Here is an 11,490-nt window from a genome sequence, read left to right as displayed (position 1 = left end):
ATGCTCCCTACTGGGATGTTATGCTGAATATTTATAGTAAGCTTTACCAGTGTTCTTACAGAGGAAATAATTTATCACAAACTGTCAAACAGTTTAAAATAAAACAATCTATTCTACAGGAGCAAAAGCTGCTGCCCCAAAATGTCTCTTTGGCATGTAGATTATTTTGAGCTGAAAACAACAGTACCAAAAAGACTCAGGAAGAAAACTTCAACCTTCCTCCTAGCTGCCTAAAAATATGTAGATAGAGCTGTCCAGGAAGGGAGCTATCATCATAGGTAACTATTGTATGAACTAGATGTGTAGACTGGGAGGAACCTAGCAAGGTCTCTTTGTTAAAATTTCTCTTGTCTCCATGTGGCCGAGAACACATTTGTTTACCAAGCATTTGCTTTCCCATCTCCATGTGAATTGCCTTCCTCCCCTTCCAGGTACCAAACCACTACCCCCAACACCCTTTTTTGCCTTTAGCTGAAGAGGGCTTTTAAGGTGAGGGCTGCAGCCATTTTGGTGAGTTACTCATTTTTCCTGAGTCTCTCCCACTGTATACATGTTATATATATATTTTTTTCTCCTGTTGATTTGTTTCAAATCAATTTAATTCTTAGACCAGCCTGAAGAATCAAGATGGGTAGGGGGAAATTTCTTCCTCCTCAACAAGAACAAATTCAGGATATTCCACTTCTAAAGTAAAGAATCCTTACCTAACAAAGGTTAAATCAATCTTCAGGTTATAATATGGGATCAAACTCTGCCTGAAAACAATTTAAAAGCAATGTAAATGCATTTCCTGTAAACTTATGGCACATGTTTATTAGCATTATTTTGTAGCTTTAGCTCCATTAGTGATTATCACTCATTTGCATTAGAGAATTATGAGTCCAAGCCCCTCAGTCATCTTCTTGACTGAGATAAACACCTGAAAACAATTTCCTCAGGTTAAGCAGTGGTGTGTGTGACAGATTTGAAATTAACCCTCCTCCCGTTTAACAACTGTGGCTTGTCTTTTTCAGTATCTAAGTCACTTGAAAGGGTGATAAACGGGTTCAGGTTATGCAGTCTCAATTGCCAATTCCAGATTAGTGGACAGAATCCTTACTGAATATTAATACAAATAATATATTTTGTTTTGTGATCTCCTAAGTTTAATAAAGAAAAAAATCAAAAAGGCAATAAATTAAAATTTGACTATTCAGTTTGTTTATGCATAAAGAAAAACTGAACTGGGTAATCAGTAAATGCACCTCATGGTGAATTTCACTACTAGTAATAAAAAGACCTCTTGGGTTGAATATTCTGTCTCTAAACAATCATAGTTAGAAATCATTTTTAAAATGCTTTCCTGGGATGTCTTCTTTCTATAGACATCTAGTTTTATTACTCATCTACTCGTTTTTTCAATTTAACTTTTTCAGTTTGTTTTCAGTTGGAATGACTTTTCAGAAAAGTAGAACCGGATAGAACACATCCGTAGTCACGTTGGAGAGAAGAGGGGATTGGGGTACGGAGGCTGAAAAAGGTACAGAGAAAACCAAGATTTCTCGCCCTCCTGTGCCCCTAGAAGAGCATCCCCAGCCTCCGCAGGACGACCCAGCAGGGGAGCCGGGCCGCCCCTCCCCCATGGTCTCCTCCTTCCCCCGGGGACTAAAGAAGGGGGACGGCGCGTTCTATTGGGGGTTACCGGGCCGGCGCCAGGCTGCGATTGGAAGCGCCCCCTTCAGGCACCCGCCAGAAACACAAGCGCTGCAGCAGTCGAGGGCTTTAGTTTTTTTACGTCCCCCGCCCCTCCCCTCCGCACTCCATGCCGGGTCTCTCTCCAGCTCGCTTGGGCTCGTTCGCGCCGCGTGAGATTTGGCAAAAACCTCGCAGCCGCCGCTGCCGCCTCCGCCTCGACCCGGTTACCGCCCCAGCCTCTCCCCCTTCTCCCGAGCCCTCCGCTCCCGCCATGGGGCCAACATGGGGCTCCTAAATTGCCGCCTTTTAGCTGCGCGCTCTCCGGCCAAAGTCCTCGAGGGCCGGTTATGGTTTATGGCGCTAGAGGGGCCAGCACAGAGGTAACGGGAAGGGGAAAGGACGGCTAATTGGGGGAAACAAGGCCAAACGATGAGTTTCCAAAAGGAGGACGGAGTGAGCAGCCTGTGCCAGAAGGCGCTGCATATCGTCACCGAGCTGTGCTTCGCGGGCCAGGTGGAATGGGAGAAATGCTCGAGCATCTTCCCCACGGACAGAGGCAGCCAGGGCGGAAGTAGCACAGGTAATTGGGGGAGGGCTCCGCTCGCGACCTCCCAGTCGTCTGGGACCTGCGTCCTCTCGGCTCTAAGCTCCCGGGTCCTGAGCCTTCAGTGCGGCGCCGGCGCATCTTTGGGACGCCGCGCTTTCCTATCCTACCTCGCTCCTTCCTTCTGGTCAGCTCCTGGTGACTTCCAGCGTGGACTCTTCGGGTTTTGTCTCCTCGCCTCCATCTGCCCGGCTTCTTCCACTTCTCTGGTCCACTCCATACCCGCCGGCGCCGTCTCTCGCTCCCAGGCGCCTGCACCCCCTCTCTCTGAGCTTTCCCACGCCTCCGATCTCCCCCCCGGAGTGGAGGGGCTAGCGCGAGCGGCGGCGTCCGACCATTAGCCGAGCGCTGCCCTCGGGGGCCATTCGCCACCCGGACTCTGGTTGCCCTAGCTTGTCCCGCGGGTGGTGGGTCGCGGCTTGGGGAGGGGGCCAGGCGGAAGAATCCGGGCGTGGACGCAAAGAACCGCGTTGGAAATGGGGCTGCCTTGGCCCCCGAGAGCAGAAAGGATCCCTGTAGGGATAACCCGCGGCCTCAAGCTGTCTAGCATTTGACAGTGTGCAAAGCCCTTTAATACATATAACTTTATAGGGCTTCATGACAACGTTGGCCCAACAGCAGGGATTATGGATCCCATTTTTGACGCGACAGGTAAGGCTCAGTGCACATACAGATTTACGTGGAACAGAGGCAAAGGGTTATAAATCCTTTCTACACACGTGCTCATATACCCCCCAACACAGGCACCCTCTCTGCTCCTTCAAGAAACTTGGGGGGAAAAAACGGGGTGGGGTGGAGGAAACACATCGACCTTCAGAAATCTGGAGGTGGAAAGAAGTCTCAGGTGACAGATTTTTCTCAAAGGGGTGTGGGGAGCGTATCAGAGCCACTGTTTTGGTCATGCTTGGGGGAAAGGGTTTTTTACGACCTGCGCTATGTGCAGCCTGTTGTGCTGTTGACGCGGGCGAGATGGATTCCGGGAGTTGCTGGCCGCGTGGTTTTAAGAGTCCCTTGTGAGAGGGTCACTTGTTGCTTTGGGAGACGAACACTGGTTGGGGATTTTCGTCATCGGGCTGGAAGGTTATCATTCCTTCTGTAGGGTCTTGTTTCTTTCCCCTTACTTTCCCGTCATTTTAGTCACCTGACAGTGCTTCGTGGGTTGAGGGTAACCAAGGCAACAGGTAAGAGCTGGACCGTAGCTCAGTGTGGAACGTGAGGTGGAGAGCTCTGTGCTGGGGAGGAGGCAAAGAGGGCACAGTTAGTGATCCCCTCGTCCACTACCACCAAATACAAAGGGAGAGGGGATGGAGGTGGAGGAGAGATGTGGTTTAGTCTTTGCGTACCATTATTTAAGTGGAATATTTGCACTCTTAAAATTCTCTGATCTTGGCAATAGGAACCACGAGAGGCTTCTGTATGCACTTGGCAGAACCTGAGGAGTTGTTGCTATTTGGGCCCTGGATCGGAATAATACATAATTGCTTCTGTACATATTCTGGAAACGTAGACATTTTGTGAATTTTTATAAACACAACAGAGTCTTCCATTTGTTCATCAGGTGTTAAATTGCTAGGAATGTATGAAACTCAACTACTATTGGAAGGCACTGGGTGAACATTGTGTATATGCTTGTCTTGTGCATGGTAGCTAAGCATGAGATAAACACTCAAAATAGAGTGAACTTAAAATCCTGTGTGGTGAATGGATAAGTTGCTCTGAAATGTCTTTGATGATACACTTGCTAAAGATAAGACTAAGAGAATGAGGTGAAGTGAAAGAAATGAGAGTATTTAAGTTTAAAGATCTGTACTTTGGTCATTTAACATTTGATACTGTGGATAAAACTACTGATTTCCACCACTACCCCTTGTGATCATACACCAAATAGTGGTTTCCTGGGTCTCAAATTGATTGATAATGAGGAAAATTTGAAGGTTGGAAAACAAACACTAGCTCTTAAATCTTTATAAATACACAATTATCAGCTTAAGGTAAAGCACAGTATATGAATTGTAGAAAGGGTTCTGAGCCTGTCCTAAGCACTACAAGAAGTAGTTGTAATCCTAATTCCTTTTGGACTTTCCCTTGGGAACAAAAAGTGGACAAAACATAGTCTAAAACAATTACATGGATATTTTTCTGCCCTTAGGGGAAAATATGTACTATTCAAATGGGGTATTCAATTTAATATATGAATATTTATTCAATGGCTGTCACTAGAAAAGACATCCTACTGGGTTGTGTATGAGATATAAAGATGCACAAGATTGCTTTACATTTTCCATTTGTAAATCTATGCAACAATTAGAAGTACAATACTTTAATCTGCAAATATACTCCCAATACCAATATATATCTATGAAACGGATCAAAGATTATTTACAAGTCTTTAATTATATTAATTAGCCACTCAGCTTCACTTTGTTCTTTAAAGTAAACTTTCTTATAACTTATGTACTTGTGTCCTTTATTAAAGATCCCTACGTAAACACACTTACAGTAGGCGAGCCTTCTACTCACTGTTTGTTTAAAGAGAAACACATTATTGGTAGGAGGACATGGACATTGAATGGTACAGTGGTTTTTTACTTTCAGCACTGCCCAGATGGTGTCAGTTATTCTAAGGTTGCAGTGACAATTGCAAGCTTCCAGATTGTGTATATTTTTAGATTCCTTCATATAAGTGTAGAGGCAGAGAAGTGCAGGTGTAGTCCTCCTTTAGTCTCCATGGGGGATTTGTTCTAGGAGCCCCCACAGATAACAAAATTTGTGATGCTCAAGTTCCTTATATAAAATGATGTAGTATTTGCATGTAACCTACAGCACTTCCTCCCATATACTTTATATCATCTCTAGATTACTGTTAATACCTAAATCAATGTAAATGATTATGTAAATAGTTGTAAATACAATGTAAACAATGTAAATATTAGACTGTGTAACAAATTCAAGTTTTGGTTTTTTGAACTTCCTGGAATTTTTCTTTTTTTAAAAAATATTTTCAACCTGTGGTTGCTTGATCCCATGGATATGGAACATGGATACAGAGGGTTGACTGTAATCCTAAAGTTATTCTACCTTAAAGAAGTCATGAATCATATATATAAATAAGATATTCTCCTAATGTTTTTTTAATGCCAGTAAGGAGCAGCTTCACCATTCTCTACCATTTACTACTGCAGCAGTAACAGAAGCAGCAGCAGTGTTATTGACTTGAGGATCAAGCAATTGACTTGAGGATCAAGCAATTAAGTCGACAGATCCCATATTTAGTAAACTTTACAAACTTTACAAAAACTTAACTGCAGATGGCAACACTAGTTTGGAATAGTTTTTTTAGAGACATTATTGATGCCAACATTACTAGTACACTGGAAAGTTCATCATGTGCTATTTTTTTAGAAAATCAGATTTTTGCAGTCTTTTTGCCACTGATTCTCCCTGTCCCCCTAAATGGATAGATCACCCACTAAATACATTAATTTATTGATATAATAGGACTTAATGCTATAATGCTTAGGGAAAATACAAAACAATATATTGGCCTTAAATGTGATTTTTCATACATACTGTGATTGAATATACATAAGAGTTTTTGAACTTCATTTGAGTTCATTTCTGGTCAGTCTTTAATTGCTTCTCCATATCCAAATCCCTATGAGGTTTTAGGAAACTTTGTTGCTTGAAAAGCAGACCTCATAAATGCAGCTAATCAAACCCACTTAAGCTCATAGTTGCATCACAACTGTATAGACCTAACCATAATTTAAATATTTTAAATAAACATTTAATTCATTAATGTTATAAATTTTCACTTTTACACTTTTAATTTAGTAGTAAAAATTCTAAAATAAACATTTAAACAAATTATTCTAAATTCATATGTGTGTTCTTCAATTTCTTAGATGTGGGAGCAAGTAGGTATTTATATGGCAAACACTTTCGCTGAAGTTACTTGACTAATAAGAATGGTACTGGTACCATTAATTAAATGTTGTGCACAGTTGTTCAAGTTAATGTAAATGTAGAATTAACATACAATCACAGATTATAAATCATTTTTAAATCATTTACTCAATTACGAATATATGTAAAGATTTCTCATTTGGAAACTCCATTCAGTTTTCTACCTCTGTGTGAATTCCCTGTCAACAAATTAGCCAATAAATTTGGCTAATTTAATACGATATTTGGTACTATACTTGATACCATATTTTATTGAATCTAAGATGCTATCGATTACAAGACACATTATTTTATATGATACCAAAAAAGGAAAAAGAAGGATGCAAATTAAATTATGCTTTCTTATCACATAGAATTTTTTATTTTATACTTATGGAAAAACTTCTATAAGTTAGACATAAATTTTTAATATCATATATCACTCTTGTACAAATATAAAAAGGAAAGTATAAAAGACATATAGGTTAAAATAATTTAAAAAATAAAGTTTTGAGTCTGAATCTTCTGAATGGCTTTTTGATTGAGAATTGGTGATACCTTTGTTTATCCTCTCATCATTGGACTCTTTGCCATCAAGAATGCTGTCAAGACTAGTAATGATGCACTTTTTTCCACGCAGGATTTCATAAGATATAAAATCTAGTGTTGTTGTGCTCTAAAGCTAGCTGTACAGTTATGTCGAATGTTGGCAATGTTGCCAAACTCATCTGACCCAACAAAAGTTTGGCTTATGAGGGTTACGGGTCTGTTTCGCTATTTTCTCCAGTATTTTCTTCCAAGCCAATTTAGACTCATTCTGCGACTTCTGATGCTGATGTATTTGCTTTAGCACATACACAGAGAAAACTATGACACACTTACTTAATGGCTATTAGCAATTGTAACAAGCTTGTTATTCTTCATCCAGCTGTGTGGAACGTAGACATTAAGCTTGCCATCTTGGACTTTAACGAGAAAGCAAAAACCTTTGAATAGAAAAGCAAAAATATGGAAGAAACCAGGATTCCAAACACCTGAAGCTGATGTATTTGCCCTGCTTTCTTATGCTGAGCCAATTAATTAAATGAGAGAGAAATAAACTTCTATCTTGTTTAAGTCAGTATTTTTTTGGTCCCTTATTGTAGAAATCAGAATTATGCCCCATTATAATAATAACACCATATGAAGAGTATAAATAAGTTAACTTCACAGATAATTCCAAATTTTCGTTTTAGAGGCAGCTTTCCTCAGCTTTCTCTGAATAAGAGTTGCTGGTTTGAGTTTTATTACCTCTTGTTCTCTGCAGAATGTTGCCATAAACATGGTCTGTCATCAGGCAAAAATGAGGACAACCAAAGAAACAAAAGACTTGGAATATACAAGAAATTATAATTTCTGATTAATTGAGAAATTACTTCTTTGTACATTTTGAGAAATTAAAAAACTAGAATTTTAAAATTTAAAAAAATGATGCAGAAAGACACAGATAAGATTATCAACTAAGGCAGTAGTAATTGGAATTGAGAGCATACAAATTGGCCTATGCTTTTCTGCATCGTAGCCATCTGCATGGTTAATAGGTAATTAGACCTAACAGTATTTACAATCCATAGTAATTAAGACCATGCAAATGTTAGACTTTAGCAAAGTTCTGTTTTACTAAAAGATTCTGAGGAATTAGCATTTTTTGGCTTATTCTATTTTCTGATGAGAGTGGTCTTTCCTGTTTTTTTCAGAACAATGTCACTTTATTTTGAGATATTAAGACATGATAAAAGAGTGAGATCTTTATGGCTACAAATCAGTCAGAGATATAGAGTCAGCCAACCAGACAGATAGATAAGTAGATACATATCGGTGGAAACAATAGTTATGCATATGTATGTAGTCAAATCAGAGTTTGAGCAATTTTAAACCTAATTATCTTTGAGTCTAATCTAATTTTTGAAATTTCATTTAGTCTAATTTTACCAAGATCTAATTGGGTGAATGGCATATAATGGATTCTTTTTAATTATCCAGAGACATTAAAATTTTGAGCTAGAGAGATCCTACTCATCAAGCTTGCTCATTAAAATGGGCAATTTCAAAGTCTGTGTGAAGGCAAACCATTCATATTCATCACCCTGGCCTCAGAATGGTTGGCCCCTTTGCTCCAGTGATCTTCTCCTCCTCTCCACCTTACCTCATTTCTTTTATGATCATGCTCAAACACTAGTCATTATGTTAAACAGTACTATTTTAGAATTATAAATTCAAATATTCTGAGCCCCAACGAAGAGCTCCTATGCTTTTATCTTTCTCATTTGGAAACTCCATTCAGTTTTCTACCTCTGTGTGAATTCCCTGTCAACAAATATTGCATCATACTTACGATACATCATTTCATCATCGCAATCATTTTCTCCTTTGAGGTTTATCACATTCTCCTGGGAGGGTAGGGGGTGGTCATTCATGGATAAATTCATCTGCTTCTCTATTCCTACACCAAAGAAACAATATTTAGGAGGTTTTAAAACCAGGCAGACGAGTATCACTCTTAGTCTCCAATTTCAAAAGAACCCTCAATTCTGACCAGACATCCTTTGTTTTCCTATTCAATTTTCTCCTGTTCTCTAAAGTTCATATATCAGATTTTCCGCACTCTGTTTAAATATTCCACATTATTCCCCAGTACCCCAAACTAACTGGCAGTTGACCCTAACTCTTATTTTGCAGAGAAAATTGTACTTAAAACAAGAATTCCCTTGTCTTCCTGCCTATACCTATAAACTTACCTGATTCCAGAACCATCCTCCTTTTCTTTTCTTTTTTTAACATCTCTATTGGAGTATAATCGCTTTACAATGGTGTGTTAGTTTCTGCTTTATAACAAAGTGAATCAGCTATACATATACATATATCCCCATATCTCCTCCCTCTTGCGTCTCCCTCTCACATTTCTTATCGCACCCCTCTAGGTGGTCACAAAGCACCGAGCTGATCTCCCTGTGCTATAGGGCTGCTTCCCACTAGCTATCTACTTTAGATTTGTTACTTTATATAAGTCCATGCCACCCTCTCACTTCATCACAGCTTACCCTTCCCCATCCCCGTATCCTCAAATCGATTCTCTACCTCTGCATCTTTATTCCTGCCCTGCCCCTAGGTTCTTCAGAACCCTTTTTTTTTTTTTTAGATTCCATATTTATGTGTTAGCATACAGTATTTATTTTTGTCTTTCTGACTTACTTCATTCTGTATGACAGTCTCTGGGTTCATCCACCTCACTACAAATAACTCAATTTCGTTTCTTTTTATGGCTGAGTAAAATTCCATTGTATATATGTGCCACACCCACTTTATCCATTCATCTGTCGATGGACACTTAGGTTGCTTCCATGTCCTGGCTATTGTAAATAGGGCTGCAATGAACATTGTGGTACATGACTCTTTTTGAATTATGTTTTTTTCAGGGTATATGCCCAGTAGTGGGATTGCTGGGTCATGTGGTAGTTCTATTTTTAGATTTTTAAGGAACCTCCATAATGTTCTCCATAGTGGCTGTATCAAATTACATTCCCACCAACAGTGCACTTTTCTCCACACCCTCTCCAGCATTTACTGTCTGTAGATTTTTTGATGATGGCCTTACTGACTGGTGTGAGGTGATACCTCATTGTAGTTTTGATTTGCATTTCTCTAATGATTAATGATGCTGAGCATTCTTTCATATGTTTGTTGGCAATCTGTATATCTTCTTTGGAGAAATGTCTGTTTAGGTCTTCTGCACATTTTTGGGTTGGGTTGTTTGTGTTTTTGATATTGAGCTGCATGAGCGGCTTATAAATTTTGTAGATTCATCCTTTGTCAGTTGCTTCATTTGCAAATATTTTCTCCCATTCTGAGGGTTGTCTTTTCATCTTGTTTATGGTTTCCTTTGCTGTGCAGAAGCTTTTAAGTTTCATTAGGTCCCATTTGTTTATTTTTGTTTTTATTTCCATTTCTCTAGGAGGTGGGTCAAAAAGGATCTTGCTGTGATTTATGTCGTAGAGTGTTCTGCCTATGTTTCTGCTAAGACTTTCTGGCCTTACATTTACGTTTTTAATCCATTTAGAGTTTATTTTTGTGTATGGTGTTAGGGAGTGTTCTAATTTCATTCTTTTACATGTAGCTGCCCAGTTTTTCCAGCACCATTTATTGAAGAGGCTGTCTTTTCTCCATTGTGTATTCTTGCCTCCTTTATCAAAGATAAGGTGACCATATGTGCATAGGTTTATCTCTGGGCTTTCTATCCTGTTCCATTGATCTATTTCTGTTTTTGTGCCAGTACCATACTGTCTTGATTACTGTAGCATTGTAGTATAGTCTGAAGTCTGAGAGCCTGATTGCTCCAGCTCCATTCTTCTTTCTCAAGATTGCTTTGGCTATGTGGGGTCTTTTGTGTTTCCATACAAATTGTGAAATTTTTTGTTCTAGTTCTGTGAAAAATGCCATTTGTAGTTTGATAGGGATTACACTGAATCTGTAGATTGCTTTGGGTAGTATAGTCATTTTCACAATTTTGATTCTTCCAAGAACATGGTATATCTCTCCATCTGTTTGTATCATCTTTAATTTCTTTCAGCAGTGTCTTATAGTTTTCTGCATACAGGTCTTTTGTCTCCTTAGGTAGGTTTATTCCTAGGTATTTTGTTCTTTCTGTTGAAATGATAAATGAGAGTGTTTCCATAATTTCTCTTTCAGATTTTTCATTATTAGTGTATAGGAATGCAGGAGATTTCCTTGCATTAATTTTGTATCCTGCTACTTTACCAAATTCATTGATTAGCTCTAATAGTTTTCTGGTGACATCTTTCGAATACTTTATGTATAGTATCATGTCACCTGCACACAGTGAGAGCTTTACCTCTTCTTTTCCAATTTGGATTCCTTTTCTTTCTTTTTCTTCTCTGATTGCTATAGCTAAAACTTCCAAAACTATGTTGAATAATAGTGGTGAGGGTGGACAACCTTGTCTTGTTCCTGATCTTAGAGGAAATGGTTTCAGTTTTTCACCATTGAGAACGATGTTGGCTTTGGGTTTGTCATATATGGCCTTTATTATGTTGAGGTAAGTTCCCTCTATGCCTACTTTCTGGAGGGTTTTTTATCATAAATGGGGTTAAATTTTGTCTAAACCTTTTTCTGCGTCTATTGAGATCATATGATTTTTCTCCTTCAACTTGTTAATATGGTTTATCACATTGATTGATTTGCACATATTGAAGAATCCTTGCATTCCTGGG

At 39.1% G+C, this 11,490-nt stretch overlaps 1 protein-coding gene across 1 annotated transcript in view; it reads left to right on the top strand.

Moving 5' to 3' along the window:
* The first annotated feature begins 1,782 nt into the window (after nucleotides 1–1,782).
* SYT10 (synaptotagmin 10) overlaps nucleotides 1,783–11,490 on the top strand; it is a 77,318-nt gene continuing 67,610 nt past the window's right edge. The window contains exon 1 of the mRNA XM_029206121.1: nucleotides 1,783–2,254. Coding sequence (XP_029061954.1) covers nucleotides 2,104–2,254 — 151 coding nt within the window. The 5' untranslated portion in view covers nucleotides 1,783–2,103. The remainder of the gene's footprint in view (nucleotides 2,255–11,490) is intronic.

The sequence above is a fragment of the Monodon monoceros genome, unplaced genomic scaffold, assembly GCF_005190385.1.
Source record: "Monodon monoceros isolate NGI ecotype Baffin Bay Population unplaced genomic scaffold, NGI_Narwhal_1 Super_Scaffold_6, whole genome shotgun sequence".
Classification (NCBI taxonomy): Eukaryota; Metazoa; Chordata; class Mammalia; order Artiodactyla; family Monodontidae; genus Monodon; species Monodon monoceros.
The sequence above is the reverse complement of the archived record's forward strand: the minus strand, read 5'-3'. Positions and strand labels throughout refer to the sequence as shown.